This window comes from Salmo salar, chromosome ssa23 (genome assembly GCF_905237065.1).
Source record: "Salmo salar chromosome ssa23, Ssal_v3.1, whole genome shotgun sequence".
Taxonomy (NCBI): Eukaryota; Metazoa; Chordata; class Actinopteri; order Salmoniformes; family Salmonidae; genus Salmo; species Salmo salar.
The window spans coordinates 42773986-42800434 of NC_059464.1; the positions used below are offsets into that span (position 1 = coordinate 42773986).

Consider the following 26449-nt stretch of genomic DNA (forward strand, 5'->3'; position numbering starts at 1 on the left):
GTAGGTGAACGGATGATCTCCGCATGAGTAGTTCCTGACATGAAGCATGGAGGAAGAGATGTGATGGTGCTTTGTTTGGTGACACTGTCAGTGATTTATTTAAAATTCAAGGCACACTTAACCATCATGGCTACCACAGCATTCTGCAGAGATACGCCATCCCATCTGGTTTGCGCTTAGTGGGACTATCATTTGTTTTTCAACAGGACAATGACCCAAAACAGACCTCCAGGCTGTGTAAGGGCTATTTGACCAAGGAGAGTTGATTGAGTGCTGCATCAGATGACCTGGCCTCCACAATCACCCGACCTCAACCCAATTGAGATAATTTGGGATGAATCGGCCCGCAGAGTGAAGGAAAAGCAGCCAACAAGTGCTCAGCATATGTGGGAACTTCTTCAAGTCTGTTGCAAAAGCATTCCAGGTGAAGCTGGTTGAGAGAATGCCAAGCGTGTGCAAAGCTGTCATCAAGGCAAAGGGTGGATATTTTGAAGAATCTCAAAATGTAAATATATATTGATTTTAACACATTTTTGATTACTAGATGATTTCATAGTTTTTGATGTCTTCACTATTATTCTTCAATGTAGAAAATAGTAAAAATAAAGAAAGACCCTTGAATGAGTAGGTGTGTCCAAACTTTTGACTGGTACTGTTTTTTTACATTGAAAATGAAGAATAAATGTTACAATAACTGCCCCTTATATACACAACTGTGTCCAGAGTAGAGCACACAAAAAATACAATTGCTCAAGTCTTTTTTTTTGCCTGTAAAAACAACTGAACATGATTAATATTATATAAGGAGTCATACACAGGATAATATATCATTTTTATAACAGGCATTTACACAATGTACACTCAAGCATGATCATAAATACAACATACATACGGTATATAAAAAGAACACAAGAAGACAACAACAACAAAAAAGCAGAGAACTGCCTTCCAGTGATAGGTACATTCACTTTAGCAGGACACCATTGGCCAAAGTTAGCCTTATAGGGTGTACAAATACCATCTTAGTTTAGCTTGTTGTTGTTGTTGACCAGTAGAAATAGTTATTTTTCTCCCACACTGCTCAAAAACCCACAGTACACCTGTCTCAAACTGAACTTCCGAGTGCTGTTTCTGACAACCAGGGTGGTATTCATTAGGGCACACCATAGCAAAATGCTTTGCAACGTAGAAACGAAAACAAGCAGTTGGTAGTCAATTCCGATAGTCCCTGTCTGTTTCAGGATGTTTTCTTCAGTTTGATGCCTAATGCATATGACTCCGGTTTGGTTGTGACTAGTTGTGACTGGTTGTGACTGGTTGAGGTTCCCGCTCCCTAAAACACCACTATGATTTGGAATTTCCGTCGCTCCACCCTAATAGTAGACCACAAGCAGCAAGTCCTGTCTACCCGTTTCGGACAGAGTGGGAAATCCGGATGTTACAGTTTAAGAAGAGGCAAGCTTGTGACAAACACATAGGCAAACCACATTCCCTATTCATTATGATGACTATTCTGCAATCAAGTCCTACCCCTTGCCCATGACAAGACCGTGAATGTGTTGTTTCAAATACGTGCTTGTTGTAAAGCATGGGATGGCAAGTACAGTACAGTAACGGCAAGATATTAGAAGACTAATTTAACCCCAGGTTAATCACTGGTGAGAAGAGACAGACAGACAGACAGACTCTCTATAAGACACACAGGATATTACACGGTATAGAGAGTGACAGAGAGAGTATAGAAGTATTTTTCAGAGTACCAGAGATAGTCGTCTGTCTGTTTAATCACACTGGACGGTTGAAACTGATGGCCTTTTCTATGTGAGGTGTTTAAATACACATTGAGCTCAAGAGTAAATGTATGGAAAGGTTCATTCATATTTGAACCAATGTAAACACCTAGGAAGGAAGAGTCAGAGGTGAAGGATTTGGCTGGCACAAAGGATGTATGGGACACATACAGTGCATTCGGAAAGTATTCAGACCCCTTGACTTTTTCGACATTTTGTTACGTTACAGCCTTGTTCTAAAATTGATTACATTTTTTCCCCCCTCATTAATCTACATACAATACCTCATAATGACAAAGCAAAAACATGTTTTAAGAACATTTTGCAAATGTATACAGAATAAACAACGGAAATATCACATTTAAATATTCAGACCCTTTACTCATTACTTTGTTGAAGCACCTTTGGCAGCGATTACAGCCTCAAGTCTTCTTGGGTAGGACACTACAAGCTTGGCACACCTGTATTTGGGGAGTTTCTCCATTCTTCTCTGCAGATCCTCTTAAACTCTGTCAGGTTGGATGTGGAGCGTCGCTGCACAGGTATTTTCAGGTCTCTCTAGAGATGTTCGATTGGGTTCAAGTCCAGGCTCTAGCTTGGCCACTAAAGGACATTCAGAGACTTGTCCCGAAGCTACTCCTGCGTTGTCTTGGCTGTGTGCTTAGGGTCATTGTCCTGTTGGAAGGTGAACCTTTGCCCCAGTCTGAGGTCCTGAGTGCTCTGGAGCAGGTTTTCATCAAGGATCTCTATGTACTTTTTTCCGTTCATCTTTCCCTCGATCCTGACTAGTCTCCCAGTCCCTGCCGCTGAAAAACATCCCCACAGTATGATGCTGCCACCACCATACTTCACAGTAGGGATGATGCCAGACTTCCTCCAGATGTGACGCTTGGCATTCAGGCCAAAGAGTTCAATCTTGGTTTCATTAGACCAGAGAATCTTGTTTCTCATGGTCTGAGAGTCCTTTAGGTGTCTTTTGGCAAACTTCAAGCGGGCTGTCATGTGCCTTTTACTGAGGAGTGGCTTCCATCTGGCCACTCTACCATAAAGGCCTGATTTGTAGAGTGCTGCAGAGATGGTTGTCCTTCTGGAAGGTTCTCCTATCTCCACAGAGCAACTCTGGAGCTCTGTCAGAGTGACCATCGAGTTATTGGTCACCTCCCTGACCAAGGCCCTTCTACCACAATTTGTCCGGGCGACAAGCTTTAGGAAGAGTCTTGGTGGTTCCAAACTTCTTCCATTTAAGAATGATGGCGACCACAGTGTTCTTGAGGACCTTCAATGCTGCAGACATTTTTTAGTACCCTTCCCCAGATCTGTGTCTCGACACAATCTTGTATTGGAGCCCTGGGGACAATTCCTTCGACCTCATGGCTTGGTTTCTGCTCTGACATGCACTGTCAACTGTGGGACCTTCTATAGACAGGTGTGTGCCTTTCCAAATCATGTCCAATCAATTCAATTTACCACAGGTGGACTCCAATCAAGTTGTAGAAACATCTCAATGATGATCAATGGAAACAGGATACACCTGGTCTTAATTTCGAGTCTCATAGCAAAGGGTCTGAATACTTACGTAAATAAGGTATTTCTATATTATTTTTTATTTTTTATTAACGAACATGTCTAAAAACCTGTTTTTTGTAATTATGGGGTTATTGTGTGTAGATTGATGAGGGGATAATGATTTATTTCATCCCATTTTAGAATAAGGCTGTAACGTAACAAAATTGTGGAAAAAGTCAAAGGGTCTGAATACTTTCCAAATGAACTGTACATGTCAGAGGACTGTGTGTGTGTGTGTGAGAACCAAACACACACACACACACACACACACACACACACACACACACACACACACACACACACACACACACACACACACACACACACACACACACACACACACACACACACACACGCACACGCACACACACCACCTCTTGGTACAGATAGGATTTATTCTAAGATGACAATAGCGTCAACGGTAACTATAACACAACAATAGTAATGCACAATTTGTTTTACACCCCCCCAAAAAAACAAATCGAGCCTTGATTTGGTTACTCTTAACACCAATGTTTCAGAATAAATGTAGGATCAATGTAACATCAACGTAGGATTGTGGGGGAACACAGACCAATGATGGAAAAGGCATTACAATACATTATATCTGATAAACATTGAAAACCAGAGTCGCCGTATCAACCACAACGGCAACAGTGGCGTGATGGTTGTAACTTACGTGTTCTGAATGGACTGACATCAGCCTCTTGCTGTTGAATTGTATTTTTTCACAAGAGAAGAAGTGGCACTAACTGAACATTGGGTCGAGTTCATTAGGGTATGCAACAGAAACCGCTTTAAAACATTTTGCAGTGTTAAAAATCAACAAAACACAAACAAACAAATAACAAACAAAACCATAACCTGAATCTCATACACTTCCTTTTGCAAAAGATTCCAGATAAGAGACGGTTATTATAAACATTGAACACTGGAGTTCCTTCCATTTATATATTTTTAATAACATAATAATTAGATCACATAATACATATTTATAACACATCATCGCCATAGTCTCTTTAATTGGCATAGGAAACAAGTGTAATGAAGGAGCATGCGGCCTCATGGACAGGTTGTATTGTGTAAACGTGAAAACGGACGCGAAAGTAGCTGAATGGCTTGTATCAAAATGGCCAGAGAGTAGCTGAGTGGCTTGTATCAAAATAGCCAGAGAGTAGCTGAGTGGCTTGTATCAAAATAGCCAGAGAGTAGCTGAGTGGCTTGTATCAAAATGGCCAGAGAGTAGCTGAGTGGCTTGTATCAAAATGGCCAGAGAGTAGCCGAGTGGCTCGTATCAAAATGGCCGATAGTCCTCTCAGTCAGTGACTCTGGCTCAAGCCACCATAGACCTGCGTTCAAAAGAAGGCGCTGTCTACTTGCTTCTCTCTTTTCTTATCTCCAGCCCCCCAGTGCCCCCCGAGGCTCCAGCAGGGGTCAAGGGGCTTGGAGGTCAAAGGTCAGGTGAGTCAAGGCGGCCACCCTCATACTTTCCTCACTCACTTGCTATCTGGCGTTTAGTCACTGTTTTATTTCTTTACAGCCTCCTGCCAGTCCTCCATCTCAGTACTTCTTTCATCCATTCATCATTCCATCTCTCTTTTTGTTTCTCCATCACCTTTCACTTCTCCCGCCGAGAGGACGGCGCCCAACTGCATCATGGGAAGGGTGGCGTTCCTCCTGGCACAGAGAAGGAGGATAGAGATGGGCAGAGCTAGGGAAGGACAGCAGTGAGAGATGGATGCCCACATGACCCATTCGAGCCCTGTTTCCCTCCCTCCCTCCTTCCCCCCATACACACTATTGGTATGGAAGGCGGTTCGGATGTCTTGTCTCCACCGCAACTCTCCCTCATACCATAAACTCGTTACTGCCATACAGAACCAGCTGTTGGGGCAGTGAGCTGAAGTCTGACTCCCTCCTGTGGCCCTCAGGGGCCTCGAGCGGCGAGCTTCTACTCAGCCTGAGCCGGTGGCAACTCTTCACCCCCACAGTGCCACTCGGGTCCCTCTCGGACTCTACTAAGGGGGCTCCTAGGCCCAAGGAGCAGGAGGAGAGTAGGGGGCCGGAGGAGGAGGAGCGGAAGCGGTAGTTGGGGGATTGAGGTATAATGGAGGAGGAGGAGAGCGAGGAGGAGGCGGTGGAGTCGACCGAGTTGGGTTGTCTCCGGAGGCAGCGGCGGCTCTTGGCTTCAGACTTCCGGGAGTGATAGGTGCCTGTTGAAAGGGTTAGGGTTTTTAAAATATTTTGTTTAACCCATCCACCCCACCCCCCTCCCAAGGACAAAATAGCTTTTTTTGTTACATACATACATACATACATACATACATACATACATACATACATACATACATACATACATACATACATACATACATACATACATACATACATACATACATACATACATACATACATACATGTTACATACACTTCATGACTAAAAGTATGTGGACACCTGCTTGTCCAACATCTCATTCCAAAATCATGGGCATTAATATGGAGTTGGCACACCCTTTGCTGCTATACACTCTTCTCCACTCTTCTGGGAAGGCTTTCCACTAGATGTTGGAACATTCCTGCGGTGACTTTCTTCCATTTAGCAACAAGAGCATTAGTGAGGTCGGGCACTGATGTTGGGCGATTAGGCCTGGCTCGTTCCAATTCATCCCAAAGCTAAAACAGAAAAGGGCTTTCCCCAAACTGTTGCCACAAAGTTAGAAGCATAGAATCGTTTAGAATGCCATTGTATGTTGTAGTGTTACGATTTCCCTTCACTGGAACTAAAGGGCCTTGCCGGAACCATGAAAAAAATTAACTGACCATTATTCTTCCTCCACCAAACTTTACAGTTGGGGCAGGTAGCGTTCTCCTGACATCTGCCAAACCCAGATTTGTCCGTTTGACTGCCAGATGGTGAAGCGTGACTCACTCCAGAGAACGTGTTTCCACTGCTCCAGAGTCCAATGGTGGTGAGCTTTACACCACTCCAGCCGACGCTTGGCATTGCGCATGGTGATCTTAGGCTTGTGTGCGGCTGCTCGGCCATGGAAACCCATTTCATGAAGCTCCCAACGAACAGTTTTTCTGCTGACGTTGCTTCCAGAGGCAGTTTGGAACTCGGTAGTGAGTGTTACAACCGAGGACAGAGTTTTTACGCACTACGTGCTTCAGCACTCGGCGGTCCCGTTCTGTGAGCTTGTCTGGCCTACCACTTCACGGCTAAGCCGTTGTTGCTCCTAGATGTTACCACTTCAGAATAAAAGCACTTACAGTTGACCGGGGCAGCTCTAGCAGGGCAGAAATTTGATGAACTGACTTGTTGGAAAGGTGGCATCCTATGACGGTACTGAGAAAGTCACTGAGCTCTTCAGTAAGGCCAATCTACTGCCAATGTTTGTCTATGGAGATTGCATGGCGGTGTGCTAGATTTTATACATCTGTCAGCAACAGGTGTGACTGAAATAGCCTAATTCACTCATTTGAAGAGGTGTCCACATACTTTTGTAGAGAGTGTACATGGGTGGCAGGTAGCCTGGCGGGTAGGAGTGTTGGGTCAGTAACCGAACAGTTGCTGGTTCGAATCCCGAATCGACAAGGTAAAAAATCTGTCATTCTGCAGGACACATTTCAGTTGAATGCATTCAGTTGTAGAAAGTATCCACTTTTACTTCCCTGCATGGTAGAGAAAAGTGTTTACCACACACACACACACACACACACACACACACACACACACACACACACACACACACACACACACACACACACACACACACACACACACACACACACACACACACACACACACGTCTCACCAGAGGGGTTGGAGGCGGCTCCTTCAGGGTCCATGTTGAGTTTCTCAGAGCTGTCTGCTGTTCCTATCGAGGCTTCCGACTCCAGAGTCTCATCATCAGACGCCCGCGGCTCCAAGATCAACATCTCATACGTTAACTCCTCCCTACACACACACACATATGTAGAATGTATGGACACACACACATATGTAGAATGTATGGACACATGACTGTAAGACGCTTTGGATAAAACCATCTGCATTTGATTTACACATCATGCCTACCACTTTGAAGATGCAAAATATTTTTTCTTGTGAAAAGAATTAACACAAAAAAACGAAAAACTTGAGCGTGCATAATTATTCATCCCCCAAAGTCAATACTTTGTAGAGCCACTTTATGCAGCAATTAAAGCTGAAAGTCTCTCGGGGTATGTCTCTATAAGCTTGGCACATCTAGCCACTGGGATTTTTGCCCATTCTTCAAGGCAAAACTGCTCCAGCTCCTTCAAGTTGGATGGGTTCTGCTGGTGTACAGCAATCTTTAAGTCATACCACAGATTCTCAATTGGATTGAGGTCTGGGCTTTGACTAGGCCATTCCAAGACATTTAAATGTTTCCCCTTAAACCACTCAAGTGTTGCTTTAGCAGTATGCTTAGGGTCATTGTCCTGCTGGAAGGTGAACCTCCATCCCAGCTTAAATCTCTGGAAGACAAACAGGTTTCCCTCAAGAACTTCGCTGTATTTAGCACCACCCATCATTCCTTCAATTCTGACCAGTTTCCCAGTCCCTGCCGATGAAAAACATCCCCACAGCATGATGCTGCCACCACCGTGCTTCACTGTGTAATACAGTTGAAACATTTGAGGCATTTATAAGTTATATTCTTCAAGAATCAATGGTTATATAGTAAATGGTTCTTTCAATAACTGCCAGTGAAGATTTCCTGTGGGGGTGAAATTGTTATTGGTGTTCTTGGGGTGATATGGTGTTCTTGGGGTGATATGGTGTTCTTGGGGTGATATGGTGTTCTTGGATGGTGTTCTTGGGGTGATATGAGGTGCTGGGTTTTCGCCAGACATAGCATTTTCCTTGATGGCCAAAAAGCTCAATTTTAGTCTGACCAGAGTACCTTCTTCCATATGTTTGGGGAGTCTCCCACATGCCTTTTGGCGAACATCAAACATGTTTGCTTATTTTTTTATTTAAGCAATGGCTTTTTTCTGGAAACTCTTCCGTAAAGCCCAGCTCTGTGGAGTGTACGGCTTAAAGTGGTCCTATGGACAGATACTCCAATCTCCGCTGTGGAGCTTTGCAGCTCCTTCAGGGTTATCTTTGGTCTCTTTGTTGCCTCTCTGATTAATGCCCTCCTTGCCCGGTCCGTGAGTTTTGGTGGGCGGCCCTCTCTTGGCAGGTTTGTTGTGGTGCCATATTCTTTCCATGTTTTAATAATGGATTTAAATGGTGCTCCGTGGGATGTTCAAAGTTTCTGATATTTTTTATAACCCAACCCTGATCTGTACTTCTCCACAACTTTGTCCCTGACCTGTTTGGAGAGCTCCTTGGTCTTCATGGTGCCGCTTGCTTGGTGGTGCCCTTTGCTTAGTGGTGTTGCAGACTCTGGGGCCTTTCAGAACAGGTGTATATATACTGAGATCATGTGACAGATCATGTGACACTTAGATTGCACACAGGTGGACTTTATTTAAATAATGATGTGACTTCTAAAGGTAATTGGTTGCACCAGATCTTATTTAGGGGCTTTATAGCAAAGGGGGTGAATACATACAGTGGGGGATAAAAGTATTTGATCCCCTGCTGATTTTGTACGTTTGCTCACTGACAAAGAAAGGATCAGTCTATAATTTTAATGGTAGGTTTATTTGAACAGTGAGAGACAGAATAACAACAAAAATATCCAGAAAAACGCATGTCAGAAATGTTATAAATTGATTTGCATTTTAATGAGGGAAATAAGTATTTGACCCCCTCTCAATCAGAAAGATTTCTGTCTCCCAGGTGTCTTTTATACAGGTAACGAGCTGAGATTAGGAGCACACTCTTAAAGGGAGTGGTCCTAACCACAGCTTGTTACCTGTAAAAAAGACACCTGTCCACAGAAGCAATCAATCAATCAGATTCCAAACTCTCCACCATGGCCAAGACCAAAGAGCTCTCCAAGGATGTCAGGGACAAGATTGTAGACCTACACAAGGCTGGAATGGGCTACAAGACCATCGCCAAGCAGCTTGGTGAGAAGGTGACAACATTTGGTGCGATTATTCGCAAATGGAAGAAACACGAAAGAACTCTCAATATCCCTCGGCCTGGGGCTCCATGCAAGATCTCACCTTGTGTAGTCGCAATGATCATGAGAATGGTGAGGAATCAGCCCAGAACTACACGGGAGGATCTTGTCAATGATCTCAAGGCAGCTGGGACCATAGTCACCAAGAAAACAATTGGTAGCACACTACGCCGTGAAGGACTGAAATCCTGCAGCGCCCGCAAGGTCCCCCTGCTCAAGAATACATATACATGCCCGTCTGAAGTTTGCCAATGAACATCTGAATGACTCAGAGGACAACTGGTGAAAGTGTTGTGGTCAAATGAGACCAAAATGGAGCTCTTTGACATCAACTCAACTCGCCGTGTTTGGAGGAGGAGGAATGCTGCCTATGACCCCAAGAACACCATCTCCACCGTCAAACATGGAGGTGGAAACATTATGCTTTGGGGGTGTTTTTCTGCTAAGGGGACAGGACAACTTCACCGCATCAAAGGGACGATGGACGAGGCCATGTACCGTCAAATCTTTGGTGAGAACCTCCTTCCCTCAGCCAGGGCATTGAAAATGGGTCGTGGATGGGTATTCCAGCATGACAATGACTCAAAACACACGGCCAAGGCAACAAAGGAGTGGCTCAAGAAGAAACACATTAAGGTCCTGGAGTGGCCTAGCCAGTCTTCAGACCTTAATCCCATAGAAAATCTGTGGAGGGAGCTGAAGGTTCGAGTTGCCAAACGTCAGCCTCGAAACCTTAATGACTTGGAGAAGATCTGCAAAGAGGAGTGGGACAAAATCCCTCCTGAGATGTGCGCAAACCTGGTGGCCAACTACAAGAAACGTCTGACCTCTGTGATTGCCAACAAGAGTTTTGCCACCAAGTACTAAGTCATGTTTTGCAGAGGGGTCAAATACTTATTTCCCTCATTAAAATGCAAATCATTTTATAACATTTCTGACATGCGTTTTTCAGGATTTTTTTGTTGTTATTCTGTCTCTCACTGTTCAAATAAACCTACTATTAAAATTATAGACTGATAATTTCTTTGTAAGTGGGCAAACGTACAAAATCAGCAGGGGATCAAATACTTTTTTCCCCCACTGCATGCATGGACAACTTTTCCGTATCTATACATTTTTTTAAACATTTTTTTAAACAAGTAATTTTTTTCATTTCACTTCACCAATTTGGACTATTTTGTGTATGTCCATTAGATGAAATCCAAATACAAATCCATTTAAATTACAGGTTGAAATGCAACAAAATAGGAAAAACGTCTAGGGGATGAATACTTTTGCAAGGCACTGTATTACCATCTGCTAAATGGCATATATATTACCACCTGCTAAATGGGGCGAATATTACCATCTGTAAAATGACATATATATTACCATCTGCTAAATGACATATATATTACCATCTGCTAAATGGCATATATATTACCATCTGCTAAATGACATATATATTACCATCTGCTAAATGACATATATATTACCATCTGCTAAATGACATATATATTACCATCTGCTAAATGACATATATATTACCATCTGCTAAATGACATATATATTACCATCTGCTAAATGACATATATATTACCATCTGCTAAATGACATATATATTCCCATCTGCTAAATGGCATATATATTCCCATCTGCTAAATGACGTATATATTACCATCTGCTAAATGACATATATATTACCATCTGCAAAATGGCATATATATTACCATCTGCTAAATGACATATATTACCATCTGCTAAATGACGTATATATATTACCATCTGCTAAATTCCATATATATTACCATCTGCTAAATGACGTATATATATTACCATCTGCTAAATGACATATATATTACCATCTGTAAAATGACATATATATTACCATCTGCTAAATGACGTATATATTACCATCTGTAAAATGACATATATATTATCATCTGCTAAATGGCATATATATATTACCATCTGTTAAATGACATATATATTACCATCTGCTAAATGGCATATATAGTACCATCTGCTAAATGACATATATATTACCATCTGCTAAATAACATATATATTACCATCTGTAAAATGACATATATATTACCATCTGCTAAATGACATATATATTACCATCTGCTAAATGGCATATATATTACCATCTGCTAAATGACATATATATTACCATCTGCTAAATGACATATATATTACCATCTGCTAAATGACATATATATTACCATCTGCTAAATGACATATATATTACCATCTGCTAAATGACATATATATTACCATCTGCTAAATGACATATATATTACCATCTGCTAAATGACATATATATTACCATCTGCTAAATGACATATATATTACCATCTGCTAAATGACATATATATTACCATCTGCTAAATAACATATATATTACCATCTGCTAAATGACATATATATTACCATCTGCTAAATGACATATATATTACCATCTGCTAAATGACGTATATTAATGTTATTATATATTACCCTGTCTACAGAATAACTCACTGAGCAGAACTAGGCTCTTTCTCTTGTTATCAACAAAGTTGTTCCCAAGACAATATACATTACTGCAGTGGTCACCAACCGGTCGATCGCCAAACATTTCTGTAAAAAACCCAACAATAAATCCTTGTGTTCCATGACTAGAGAGAGACTGTCAACGAATACAGCAGAGCTGCTGTTTTTATGAGTGAGTTCATGTTTAAGTTCTTACTCAGCACTGTCAACACTTTATTTTCAACACTTTTATAAGTCATAAAATGAGCTTCTCCACTCGCTCTGCAACCAGCAGTGCAGCTGTAATGAATGAGTAGGAAAGTGCATCGATAGGCTTGCGTCGTTATTATTAGCGGCTTGGGTCTTTTTCAATATTGAGTAATATTTCACTTCCTCTGTTCATAGGAGTAACAACATGAATTTGTGCATGAGGCAGAAGTAATGCGGTGCGACTCGAGTTTCACCATCAGCTGGAAGACGGTATCGTTTTTTGGTCAGTGTCAGTGGAGGAAAGGGACAGCGGAGGGATGTTGTGAGACGGACCCTCAGTCTGCTGCTCTCTCCCTCCGCTGAGACTGACCATCAGCCCAGTAAAATAAAAATAAAAAGCACATCATTTAAACGTGAGCTTACTCAGCTGTGTCCAACAAGTAATACAACAACTGATCTATTACTGGTGTGATCATATTGCACATCTCAAATTTTGAAATACATATTTATTTAAATGGTCCGAACAAGGCATTGGCAGGGAAATTCAAGCAAAGCCAATATGCAGTGAAAATGTATTGGGCCTATAGCCTACTGCACAAACATTATTGATACAGAACTGTTTTTACTTGGTTAATGTTGCAAAGGCTTATGTTTAAGTCATGTTTAAAACAAATCGGAGTGGTAGATCTCAGCTTGCATTTTGACTCAGAAAGTGATCTTGACTCAGAAAAGGTTTGTGACCACTGCTTTACTGTACTTTGATATTTGAGGAAGAGCCCTAGAGTACTAGAGTACTAGAGTTCTAGAGTACTAGAGTTGTTCTAGAGTTCTAGAGTTCTCGAGTACTAGAGTTGTTCTAGAGTACTAGAGTTGTTCTAGAGTTCTAGAGTACTAGAGTTGTTCCAGAGTTGTTCTAGAGTACTAGAGTACTAGAGTTCTAGAGTACTAGAGTTGTTCTAGAGTTCTAGAGTTCTAGAGTTCTAGAGTTCTCGAGTACTAGAGTTGTTCTAGAGTACTAGAGTTGTTCTAGAGTACTAGAGTACTAGAGTTGTACTAGAGTTCCAAAGTATTAGAGTTTTAGAGTTCTAGTAGAGTATAGTGACTTGTGAACACTGTTAATAATAAGAGACGATCAAGCTCACTTCTCTCTCTGCAGGCTCTCAATCTGCTCCGTGAGGACCCTCTCTTCCTGCTGCATGGTGGCCTGCTGCTGTTCTGTCAGCTCTGCTCTCTCCTCCTCTCCACTCTCCCCGTCCACCACCGGGAGCACTCTGGGGCTGAGGGGCGGGGAGGGCGTGTGGTGGCTGCTACCCCTCCGCAGACGACCTTTGCCCTATAGGACACAGGACACAAAGCTAGTTAGGATAGAGGCTAGGCTATAAGATCGTCTAGACTTGGCTAGGTCACTAGATAGGATAGAAAGGCTAGGCTATTAGATAGGCTAGGCTATTAGATAAGCTAGGCTATTAGATAAGCTAGGCTATTAGATAAGCTAGGCTATTAGATAAGCTAGGCTATTAGATTAGCTAGGCTATTAGGCTACGCTACAATGGGCTATTAGATAGGCTAGGCTATTAGATAGGCTAGGCTATTAGGCTAGGCTACAATGGACTATTAGATAGTTAGGATAGAGGCTGATCTAATGGTTCACATCGGACTCAGTGTCATGATTATTGTTTCTACTAACGATACATACACAGTAGAAACAGCCTGAGACATGAGTGTTCAATATGGCTGGACAGAAAACTCAATGTGTGACATAGTTGATGAGGGTCATTTATACTGTCATACGGTTGACAAGGGTCATTTATACTGTGATACGGTTGACAAGGGTCATTTATACTGTGATACGGTTGACGAGGGTAATTTATACTGTGATACGGTTGACGAGGGTAATTTATACTGTGATACGGTTGACGAGGGTAATTTATACTGTGATACGGTTGACGAGGGTAATTTATACTGTGATACGGTTGACGAGGGTCATTTATACTGTGATACGGTTGACGAGGGTCATTTATACTGTGATACGGTTGACGAGGGTCATTTATACTGTGATACGGTTGACGAGGGTAATTTATACTGTGATACGGTTGACGAGGGTCATTTATACTGTGATACGGTTGACGAGGGTAATTTATACTGTGATACGGTTGACGAGGGTAATTTATACTGTGATACGGTTGACGAGGGTAATTTATACTGTGATACGGTTGACGAGGGTAATTTATACTGTGATACGGTTGACGAGGGTCATTTATACTGTGATACGGTTGACGAGGGTCATTTATACTGTGATACGGTTGACGAGGGTCATTTTTACAGTGATGTGCATATTTTTCTTGACTATTTTTATGCAGTGTTATGACAAAGCTACTTCACGAGTGTTATAAAACCAACAAACTGTAGCGGACACACATACAGACACGCACGCACGCACAGGCATGACCTTTTGACCGGTGTTAGGCTGCATGTTATTATGTTGTGAAGCAAAAACATATATATTTTTTAAAAACATGTTGTGTTAGCCTTGGGGTTTGGTTTGGTCGGGATGCAACACTTCAAAACAGAAATTAAACAAAGCATGCTAACAGAAACCAACCACTGCTCTGCCTATCTGTCCAATGAACCAACCACTGCTCTGTCTATCTGCTCAACGGCATTAACCACTGCTCTGCCTATCTGTCCAACGAACCAACCACTGCTCTGCCTATCTGTCCAACAAACCAACAACTGCTCTGCCTAACAAACCAACCACTGCTCTGCCTATCTGTCCAACGAACCAACCACTGCTCTGCCCATCTGTCCAACAAACCAACCACTGCTCTGCCTATCTGTCCAACAAACCAACAACTGCTCTGCCTAACGAACCAACCACTGCTCTGCCTATCTGTCCAACGAACCAACCACTGCTCTGCCTATCTGTCCAACAAACCAACCACTGCTCTGCCCATCTGTCCAACAAACCAACCACTGCTCTGCCTATCTGTCCAACGAACCAACCACTGCTCTGCCTATCTGTCCAACGAACCAACCACTGCTCTGCCTATCTGTCCAACAAACCAACAACTGCTCTGCCTATCTGTCCAACGAACCAACCACTGCTCTGCCTATCTGTCCAACGAACCAACCACTGCTCTGCCTATCTGTCCAACGAACCAACCACTGCTCTGCCTATCTGTCTAACGAACCAACCACTGCTCTGCCCATCTGTCCAACGAACCAACCACTGCTCTGCCTATCTGTCTAACGAACCAACCACTGCTCTGCCCATCTGTCCAACGAACCAACCACTGCTCTGCCTATCTGTCCAACGAACCAACCACTGCTCTGCCTATCTGTCCAATGAACCAACCACTGCTCTGCCTATCTGTCCAACGAACCAACCACAGCTCTCATTGTTAACAGACACTAAGCACTCCTCTGCCTATCTGTCCAACAAACCAACCACTGCTCTGCCTATCTGTCTAACGAACCAACCACAGCTCTATTGTTAAAAAAAGCACTGCTCTGCCTATCTGTCCAACGAACCAACCACTGCTCTGCCTATCTGTCTAACGAACCAACCACAGCTCTCATTGTTAACAGACACTAAGCACTCCTCTGCCTATCTGTCCAACGAACCAACCACTGCTCTGCCTATCTATCCAACGAACCAACCACAGCTCTCATTGTTAACAGACACTAAGCACTGCTCTGCCTATCTGTCTAATGAACCAACCACAGCTCTCATTTCTCTCACGTGACTTAGTAATGACCGTTGATAGTCATAATACATTCATCATAGAACTGTTTGAATTAACAAATAATAAATAAAAGGTTGATATTTATTACAAATCAATGGTGTCATCGGTGTGGAGATGCAGTGCATTCGCAAAGTATTCAGACCTCTTGACTTTTTCCACATTTTGTTACATTACAGCCTTATTCTAAAATGTATTACATTTTTTTGCTCTCATTAATATACACACACAATACCCCATAATTTATTATTTTTTATTTATTTTATTTCACCTTTATTTAACCAGGTAGGCTAGTTGAGAACAAGTTCTCATTTGCAACTGCGACCTGGCCAAGATAAAGCAAAGCAGTTCGACACATACAACAACACAGAGTTACACATGGAATAAACAAGCATACAGTCAATAATACAGTAGAAAAAGTCTAAATACAGTATGTGCAAATGAGGTAGGACAAGGGAGGTAATGCAATAAATAGGCCATGGTGGCGAAGTAATTACAAATTAGCAATTAAACACTGGAATGGTAGATGTGCAGAAGATGAATGTGCAAGTAGAGATACTGGGGTGCAAAGGAGCAGGACAAATAAATAAATACAGTATGGGGATGAGGTAGTTGGATGGGCTATTTACAGATGGGCTATGTACAGGTGCAGTGATCTATGAGCTGCTCTGACAGCTGGTAATTAAAGCTAGTGAGGGAGATATGAGTCTCCAGCTTCAGTGATTTTTGCAGTTCGTTCCAGTCATAGGCCACAGAGAACTGGAAAGAAAGGCAGCCAAAGGAAGAGTTGGCTTTGGGGGTGACCAGTGAGATATACCTGCTGGAGTGCGTGCTAAGGGTGGGTGCTGCTATGGTGACCAGTGTGCTGAGATAAGGCGGGCTTTACCTAGCAGAGACTTGTAGATGACCTGGAGCCAGTGGGTTTGGCGACGAGTATGAAGCGAGGGCCAGCCAACGAGAGCGTACAGGACACAGTGGTGGGTAGTATATGGGGCTTTGGTGACAAAACGGGTGGCACTGTGATAGACTGCATCCAATTTGTTGAGTAGAGTGTTGGAGGCTATTTTGTAAATGACATCGCCGAAGTCGAGGATCGGTAGGATAGTCAGTTTTACGAGAGTATGTCTGGCAGCATGAGTGAAGGTTGCTTTGTTGCGAAATAGGAAGCCGATTCTAGATTTAATTTTGGATTGGAGATGCTTCATGTGAGTCTGGAAGGAGAGTTTACTGTCTAACCAGACACCTAGATATTTATAGTTTTCCACATATTCTAAGTCAGAACCGTCGTGCAGAGTTGTGATGCTGCACGAGCAGGCAGGTGCGGGCAGCGATCGGTTGAAGAGCATGCATTTAGTTTTACTTACATTTAAGAGCAGTTGGAGGCCACAGAAGGAGAGTTGTATGGCATTGAAGCTCGTCTGGAGGTTAGTTAACACAGTGTCCAAAGAAGGGCCAGAGGTATACAGAATGGTGTCGTCTGCGTAGAGGTGGATCAGAGAATCACCAGCAGCAAGAGCGACATCATTGATGTATACAGAGAAGAGAGTCGGCCCGAGAATTGAACCCTGTGGCATCCCCACAGAGACTGCCAGAGGTTCGGACAACAGGCCCTCCGATTTGACACACTGAACTCTATCAGAGAAGAAGTTGGTGAACCAGGCGAGGCAATCATTTGAGAAACCAAGGCTGTTGAGTCTGCCGATAAGAATGTGGTGATTGACAGAGTCGAAAGCCTTGGCCAGGTCGATGAATACGGCTGCACAATAATGTCTCTTATCGTCGGCGGTTATGATATCGTTTAGTACCTTGAGCGTGGCTGAGGTGCACCCATGACCAGCTCGGAAACCAGATTGCATAGCTGAGAAGTTACGGTGGGATTCGAAATGGTCGTTAATCTGTTTGTTAACTTGTCTTTCGAAGACCTTAGAAAGGCAGGGTAGGATAGATATAGGTCTGTAGCAGTTTGGGTCTAGAGTGTCTCCCTCTTTGAAGAGGGGGATGACCGCAGAAGCTTTCCAATCTTTGGGAATCTCAGACAATACAAAAGAGAGGTTGAACAGGCTAGTAATAGGGGTTGCAACAATTTCGACAGATTATTTTAGAAAGAGAGGGTCCAGATTGTCTAGCCCGGCTGATATGTAGGGGTCCAGATTTTGCAGCTCTTCAGAACATCAGCTATCTGGATTTGGGTGAGGGAGAAATGGGGGAGGCTTGGGCCAGTTGCTGTGGAGGGTGGAGGGCTGTTGATCGGGGTAGGGGTAGCCAAGTGGAAAGCATGGCCAGCCGTAGAAAAATTCTTATTGAAATTCTCAATTATAGTTGATTTATCGGTGGTGACAGTGTTTCCTAGCCTCAGTGCAGTGCCCTTATTCTCCATGGACTTTACAGTGTCCCAGAACCTTTTTAAGTTTGTGCTACAGGATGCAAATTTCAGCTTGAAAAAGCTAGCCTTAGCTTTCCTAACTGCCTGTGTATATTGGTTCCTGACTTCCCTGAAATGTTGCATATCGTGGGGGCTATTCGATGCTAATGCAGAATGCCACAGGATGTTTTTGTGCTGGTCAAGGGCAGTCAGGTCTGGAGAGAACAAAGGGCTATATCTGTTCCTGGTTCTACATTTTTGAATGAGGCATGCTTACTTAAGATGGTAAGGAAGGCACTTTTAAAGAATAACCAGGCATCCTCTACTGATGGGATGAGGTCAATATCCTTCCAGGATACCTGAGCCAGGTCGATTAGAAAGGCCTGCTCGCTGAAGTGTTTTAGGGAGCGTTTGACAGTGATGAGGGGTGGTCGTTTGATTGCAGACCCATTACGGATGCAGGAAATGAGGCAGTGATAGCTGAGATCTTGGTTGAAAACAGCAGAGGTGTATTTGGAGGGCAAGTTGCTTAGGATAATATCTATGAGGGTGCCCGTGTTTACGGATTTGGGGTTGTACCTGGTGGGTACATTGATCATTTGTGTGAGATTGAGGGCATCAAGCTTAGATTGTAGGATGGCCGGGGTGTTAAGCATGTCCCAGTTTAGGTCACCTAGCAGCACAAGCTCTGAAGATTGATGGGGGGCAATCAATTCACATATGCTGTCCAGGGCACAGCTGGGGGCAGAGGGTGGTCTATATCAAGCGGCAACGGTGAGAGACTTGTTTCTGGAAAGGTGGATTTTTAAAAGTAGAAGCTCGAATTGTTTGGGTACAGACCTGGATAGTAAGACAGAACTCTGTAGGCTATCTCTGCTGTAGATTGCAACACCGCCCCCTTTGGCAGTTCTATCTTGTCGGAAAATGTTACAGTTGGGGATGGAAATTTCTTCCTAAGCCAGGATTAAGACACGGCTAGGATATCCGGGTTGGCAGAGTGTGCTAAAGCGGTGAATGAAATAAACTTAGGGAGGAGGCTTCTAATGTTAACATGCATGAAAATAATGACAAAGCAAAAACAGGTTTTTAGAAATGTGTGCAATTTTTTTTTTTTTTTTTTGCACCAGTCTCAACGTCAACAGTGAAGAGGCGACTCCGGGATGCTGGTCTTCTAGGCAGAGATGCAAAGAAAAAGCCATATCTCAGACTGGCCAATAAAAATAAAAGATTAAGATGGGCAAAAGAACACAGACACTGGACAGAGGAACTCTGCCTAGAAGGCCAGCATCCCGGAGTCGCCTCTTCACTGCTGACGTTGAGACTGGTGTTTTACGGGTACTATTTAAGGCGTCTGTTTATCAAACTAGACACTCTAATGTACTTGTCCTCTTGCTCAGTTGTGCACTGGGGCCTCCCACTCCTCTTTCTATTCTGGTTGGAGACAGTTTGCTCTGTTCTGTGAAGGGAGTAGGACACAGCGTTGTACCAGATCTTCAGTTTCTTGGCAATTTCTTGCATGGAATAGCCTTCATTTCTCAGAACAAGAATAGACTAACGAGTTTCAGAAGAAAGTTCTTTGTTTCTGGCCATTTTGAGCCTGTAATCGAACCCACAAATTCTGATACTCCAGATACTCAACTAGTCTAAAGAAGGCCAGTTTTATTGCATCTTTAATCAGAACAACAGTTTTCAGCTGTGCTAACATAATTGCAAAAGGGTTTTCTAATGACAAATAGCCTTTTAAAATTATAAACTTGGATTAGCTAACACAACGTGCCATTGGAACACAGGAGTGATGGTTGCTGATAATGGGCCTCTGTACGCCTATGTAGACATTCCTTTAAAATAAATCAGCCGTTTCCAGCTACAATAGTCATTTACAACATTAACAATGTCTACACTGTATTTCTGATCAATGTGATGCTATTTTAAAAGGGCAAAATATTTGCTTTTCATTCAAAAACAAGGACATTTCTAAGTGACCCCAAACTTTTGAACGGAAGTGTAAGTAGTCAGACCCTTTATTCAGTACTCTGTTGAAGCACCTTTGGCAGCGATTACAGCTTTGAGTCTTCTTGGGTATGACGCTACAAGCTTGGCACACCTGTATTTGGGGAGTTTCTCCCATTCTTCTCTGCAGATCCTCTGAAACTCTGTCAGGTTGAATGTGGAGCATCGTTGCACAGCTATTTTCAGGTCTCTCCAGAGATGTTTAATCGGGTTCAAGTCCGGGCTCTGGCTGGGCCACTAAAGGACATTCAGAGACTCATCCCGAAGCCAAATGGCTATGTGCTTAGGGTCGTTGACCTGTTGAAAGGTGAACCTTTGCCCCAGTCTGAGGTCCTGAGCACTCTGGAGCAGGTTTTCATCAAGGATCTCTGTACTTTTCGCCGTTCATCTTTCCCTCGATAGTCTCCCAGTCCCTGCCTTTGAAAACCATCCCCACAGCATGATGCTGCCACCCCCATGCTTCACCGTAGGGATGGTGTACGGTTTCCTCCAGAAGTGATGCTTGGCATTCAGGACAAAGAGTTCGATCTTGGTTTCATCAGACCAGAGATTATTGTTTCTCATGGTCTGAGAATCCTTTAGGTGCCTTTTGGTAAACTCAAAGCGGGCTGTCATGTGCTTTTTACTGAGGAGTGGCTTCCATCTGGCCACTCTACCATAAAGGCCTGATTGGTGGAGTGCTGCAGAGATGGTCATTTTTTTTATGTGCAAAAATATCGAAAAAACAGTTTTCACTTTGTCATTATGGGGTATTGTGATGTCATTATGGGGTATTGTGTGAAGATTGATAAGTAAAACATTTATTTTATCAATTTTAGAATAATAAAGCTGTAACGTAACAAAATGTGAAAAGAGGGAAGGAGACTGAATTCTTTCTGAACGCATTGTAAGTGACAAGCTGAGAATGACAGTTGGCCGACTGCAACAGACACAAAGACAATATTCTGTGGAAAATAAATATATAGAGAAAGGGAGGATGAAGACAGAGGGACAGCGAGAAGGACCGAGAGGAGGGAGAGAAGGGGGGAGAGAGAGAGGAGAGAGAGAGAGAGGAGGGAGAAAGATAGGAGATTGAGAGAGGAGGGAGAGAGAGAGGAGGGAGAGAGAGGACATAGAGGAGGGAGAGAGAGAAGAGAGAGAGGAGGGAGAAAGATAGGAGATTGAGAGAGGAGGGAGAGAGAGGAGAGAGAGGGAGAAGAAGGGAGAGAGAGGACATAGAGGAGGGAGAGAGAGAAGGGAGAGAGAGGAGGGAGAAAGAGAAGGGAGAGAGAGGAGGGAGAAAGAGAGGAGATTGAGAGAGAGAAGTAGGGAGAGAGCGAGGAGGGAGAAAGTGAGAAGGAGGGAGAGAGTGAGAAGGAGGGAGAGAGAGGTGGGAGAGGAGATTGAGAGAGGACAGAGAGAAGGGAAATAGAGAAGGAGGGGTAAAGAGAGAAGGACAGTGAGAGAGGACGGAGAGAGACGAGGGAGAGAAAAAAAGAAGAGATGGCACTGTGAGGGTACGCAGAATTGACTGACAGCATTGTCAGCACCACAGATAAATGGGCTGACAGGACTGGTTGATCGACAGCGCCACAGACAAATGGGCTAACAGGACTGGTTGATTGACAGTGCCACAGACAAATGGGCTAACAGGACTGGTTGATTGACAGCGCCACAGACAAATGGGCTAACAGGACTGGGTGTGGTCACATGAAGTATATACTAAGAATACATACCGGAGTGGTCGTGCGGGTTATGCCAATAAACTTAACAGCGATTAGTACAGGTTTCTGGAGTGGGGTAAGGGGAGAATAGGGTTAGAGAGGGTAACCTTCGTTGGAGGACATTACATTGTGTGAGAGGAATTAATAGTTAAAGGTTCAAAGTCAACCACTGGAAGACAGAGAGGGAGGTCTATGATGATCTCAGTCAGAGGGTAAGGTTACATTTGTCCTCACACGAGACCCTTGGGTCGTGTTCATTAGGTTATGCGACAGAAAACGCTTTAAAACATTTTGCAATGAAAATGAAAATGAGCGCCTCTTATTGGACAAGTCCAGAAAGTCCCTCCAATTTTCTGTCTGTTTTCTTCCATTTGATACCTAATGAACACTATGAACACCCCTGTGGTCCTGGTGCCTTACCATGGACTTCCTGATGTGTGTCAGTCTGCTCTTGGCCTTGTTCTCAGCAAATTCCAGACTGTTGATGTCCTTCAGTCTGGCCCTGTACTTATTCATCTGTTCTCCGATGATCAGCTCCACACACCTAGAGGAGGACATGGCAGAATGAGTCAGCTCCTAGAGGAGGACATGGCAGAATGAGTCAGCTCCTCACACCTAGAGGAGGACATGGCAGAATGAGTCAGCTCCTCACATCTAGAGGAGGACATGGCAGAATGAGTCAGCTCCTAGAGGAGGACATGGCAGAATGAGTCAGCTCCTCACACCTAGAGGAGGACATGGCAGAATGAGTCAGCTCCTAGAGGAGGACATGGTAGAATGAGTCAGCTCCACACACCTAGAGGAGGACATGACAGAATGAGTCAGCTGCTAGAGGAGGACATGGCAGAATGAGTCAGCTCCTAGAGGAGGACATGGCAGAATGAGTCAGCTCCTAGAGGAGGACAAGGCAGAATGAGTCAGCTCCACACACCTAGAGGAGGACATGGCAGAATGAGTCAGCTCCTAGAGGAGGACATGGCAGAATGAGTCAGCTCCTAGAGGAGGACAGGCAGAATGAGTCAGCTCCGCACACCTAGAGGAGGACATTGCAGAATGAGTCAGCTCCTAGAGGAGGACATGGCAGAATGAGTCAGCTCCTCACACCTAGAGGAGGAAAGGCAGAATGAGTCAGCTCCTAGAGGAGGACATGGCAGAATGAGTCAGCTCCTAGAGGAGGACATGGCAGAATGAGTCAGCTCCTAGAGGAGGACATGGCAGAATGAGTCAGCTCCTAGAGGAGGACAGGCAGAATGAGTCGGCTCCTAGAGGAGGACATGGCAGAATGAGTCAGCTCCACACACCTAGAGGAAGACAGGCAGAATGAGTCAGCTCCTCACATTTAGAGGAGGAAAGGCAGAATGAGTCAGCTCCTAGAGGAGGACAGGAGAATGAGTCAGCTCCTCACATCTATAGCAGGACAGGCCGAATGAGTCAGCTCCTCACTCCTAGAGGAGGACAGGCTGAATAAGTCAGCTCCTAGAGGAGGACAGGAGAATGAGTCAGCTCCACACACCTAGAGGAGGACATTGCAGAATGAGTCAGCTCCTAGAGGAGGACATGGCAGAATGAGTCAGCTCCACACACCTAGAGGAGGACAGGCAGAATGACTCAGCTCCTAGGGGATGACAGGCAGAATGAGTCAGCTCCTCACATCTAGAGGAGGACAGGCAGAATGACTCAGCTCCTGGAGGATGACAGGCAGAATGAGTCAGCTCCTCACACCTAGAGGAGGACATGGCAGAATGACTCAGCTCCTAGAGGATGACAGGCAGAATGAGTCAGCTCCTAGGGGATGACAGGCAGAATGAGTCAGCTCCTAGGGGATGACAGGCAGAATGAGTCAGCTCCTAGAGAAGGACATGGCAGAATGAGTCAGCTCCTAGAGGAGGACATGGCAGAATGAGTCAGCTCCTAGAGGAGGACATGGCAGAATGAGTCAGCTCCTAGAGGAGGACATGGCAGAATGAGTCAGCTCCTAGAGGAGGACATGGCAGAATGAGTCAGCTCCTAGAGGAGGACATGGCAGAATGAGTCAGCTCCTCACACCTAGAGGAGGACATGGCAGAATGAGTCAGCTCCTCACATCTAGAGGAGGACATGGCAGAATGAGTCAGCTCCTAGAGGAGGACAGGCGGAATGAGTCAGCTCCTAGGGGATGACAGGCAGAATGAGTCAGCTCCTAGAGGAGGACATGGCAGAATGAGTCAGCTCCTAGAGGAGGACATGGCAGAATGAGTCAGCTCCTAGAGGAGGACATGGCAGAATGAGTCAGCTCCTAGAGGAGGACATGGCAGAATGAGTCAGCTCCTAGAGGAGGACATGGCAGAATGAGTCAGCTCCTCACACCTAGAGGAGGACATGGCAGAATGAGTCAGCTCCTCACATCTAGAGGAGGACATGGCAGAATGAGTCAGCTCCTAGAGGAGGACATGGCAGAATGAGTCAGCTCCTAGAGGAGGACATGGCAGAATGAGTCAGCTCCTAGAGGAGGACATGGCAGAATGAGTCAGCTCCTAGAGGAGGACATGGCAGAATGAGTCAGCTCCTAGGGGATGACAGGCAGAATGAGTTAGCTCCTAGGGGATGACAGGCAGAATGAGTCAGCTCCACACACCTAGAGGAGGACAAGCAGAATGAGTCAGCTCCTCACACCTAGAGGAGGACAAGCAGAATGAGTCAGCTCCACACACCTAGAGGAAGACAGGCAGAATGAGTCAGCTCCACACACCTAGAGGATGACAGGCAGAATGAGTCAGCTCCTAGGGGATGACAGGCAGAATGAGTCAGCTCCTCACATTTAGAGGATGACAGGCAGAATGAGTCAGCTCCTCACACCTAGAGGAGGACAGGCAGAATGAGTCAGCTCCTAGGGGATGACAGGCAGAATGAGTCAGCTCCTAGAGGAGGACATGGCAGAATGAGTCAGCTCCTAGAGGAGGACATGGCAGAATGAGTCAGCTCCTAGAGGAGGACATGGCAGAATGAGTCAGCTCCTAGAGGAGGACATGGCAGAATGAGTCAGCTCCTAGAGGAGGACATGGCAGAATGAGTCAGCTCCTAGAGGAGGACATGGCAGAATGAGTCAGCTCCTCACACCTAGAGGAGGACATGGCAGAATGAGTCAGCTCCTCACACCTAGAGGAGGACATGGCAGAATGAGTCAGCTCCTCACATCTAGAGGAGGACATGGCAGAATGAGTCAGCTCCTAGAGGAGGACATGGCAGAATGAGTCAGCTCCTAGAGGAGGACATGGCAGAATGAGTCAGCTCCTAGAGGAGGACAAGGCAGAATGAGTCAGCTCCACACACCTAGAGGAGGACATGGCAGAATGAGTCAGCTCCTAGAGGAGGACATGGCAGAATGAGTCAGCTCCTAGAGGAGGACAGGCGGAATGAGTCAGCTCCGCACACCTAGAGGAGGACATTGCAGAATGAGTCAGCTCCTAGAGGAGGACATGGCAGAATGAGTCAGCTCCTCACACCTAGAGGAGGAAAGGCAGAATGAGTCAGCTCCTAGAGGAGGACATGGCAGAATGAGTCAGCTCCTAGAGGAGGACATGGCAGAATGAGTCAGCTCCTAGAGGAGGACAGGCAGAATGAGTCGGCTCCTAGAGGAGGACATGGCAGAATGAGTCAGCTCCACACACCTAGAGGAGGACAGGCAGAATGAGTCAGCTCCTCACATTTAGAAGAGGAAAGGCAGAATGAGTCAGCTCCTCACACCTAGAGGAGGACAGGCAGAATGAGTCAGCTCCTAGAGGAGGACAGGAGAATGAGTCAGTTCCTCACATCTATAGCAGGACAGGCCGAATGAGTCAGCTCCTCACTCCTAGAGGAGGACAGGCTGAATAAGTCAGCTCCTAGAGGAGGACAGGAGAATGAGTCAGCTCCACACACCTAGAGGAGGACATTGCAGAATGAGTCAGCTCCTAGAGGAGGACATGGCAGAATGAGTCAGCTCCACACACCTAGAGGAGGACAGGCAGAATGACTCAGCTCCTAGGGGATGACAGGCAGAATGAGTCAGCTCCTCACATCTAGAGGAGGACAGGCAGAATGACTCAGCTCCTGGAGGATGACAGGCAGAATGAGTCAGCTCCTCACACCTAGAGGAGGACATGGCAGAATGACTCAGCTCCTAGAGGATGACAGGCAGAATGAGTCAGCTCCTAGGGGATGACAGGCAGAATGAGTCAGCTCCTAGGGGATGACAGGCAGAATGAGTCAGCTCCTAGAGGAGGACATGGCAGAATGAGTCGCTCCTAGAGGAGGACATGGCAGAATGAGTCAGCTCCTAGAGGAGGACATGGCAGAATGAGTCAGCTCCTAGAGGAGGACATGGCAGAATGAGTCAGCTCCTAGAGGAGGACATGGCAGAATGAGTCAGCTCCTAGAGGAGGACATGGCAGAATGAGTCAGCTCCTCACACCTAGAGGAGGACATGGCAGAATGAGTCAGCTCCTCACAT

At 44.7% G+C, this 26449-nt stretch overlaps 1 protein-coding gene across 7 annotated transcripts in view; it reads right to left on the bottom strand.

Moving 5' to 3' along the window:
• Positions 1–3658: 3658 nt before the first annotated feature.
• Positions 3659–26449, bottom strand: part of LOC106584683 (unconventional myosin-IXAb) — a 294941-nt gene continuing 272150 nt past the window's right edge. For 6 of the 7 annotated variants that reach the window (XM_045706467.1, XM_045706470.1, XM_045706469.1 and 3 more), the window contains 5 exons: positions 22402–22525; positions 21994–22047; positions 13306–13496; positions 7172–7314; positions 3659–5569 (listed from right to left, as the gene is read on the bottom strand). In XM_045706467.1, the coding sequence (XP_045562423.1) occupies positions 5205–5569; positions 7172–7314; positions 13306–13496; positions 21994–22047; positions 22402–22525 (877 nt within the window). In that variant the 3' untranslated portion in view covers positions 3659–5204. The remainder of the gene's footprint in view (positions 5570–7171; positions 7315–13305; positions 13497–21993; positions 22048–22401; positions 22526–26449) is intronic. The other variant, XM_045706468.1, reaches the window with a different exon arrangement.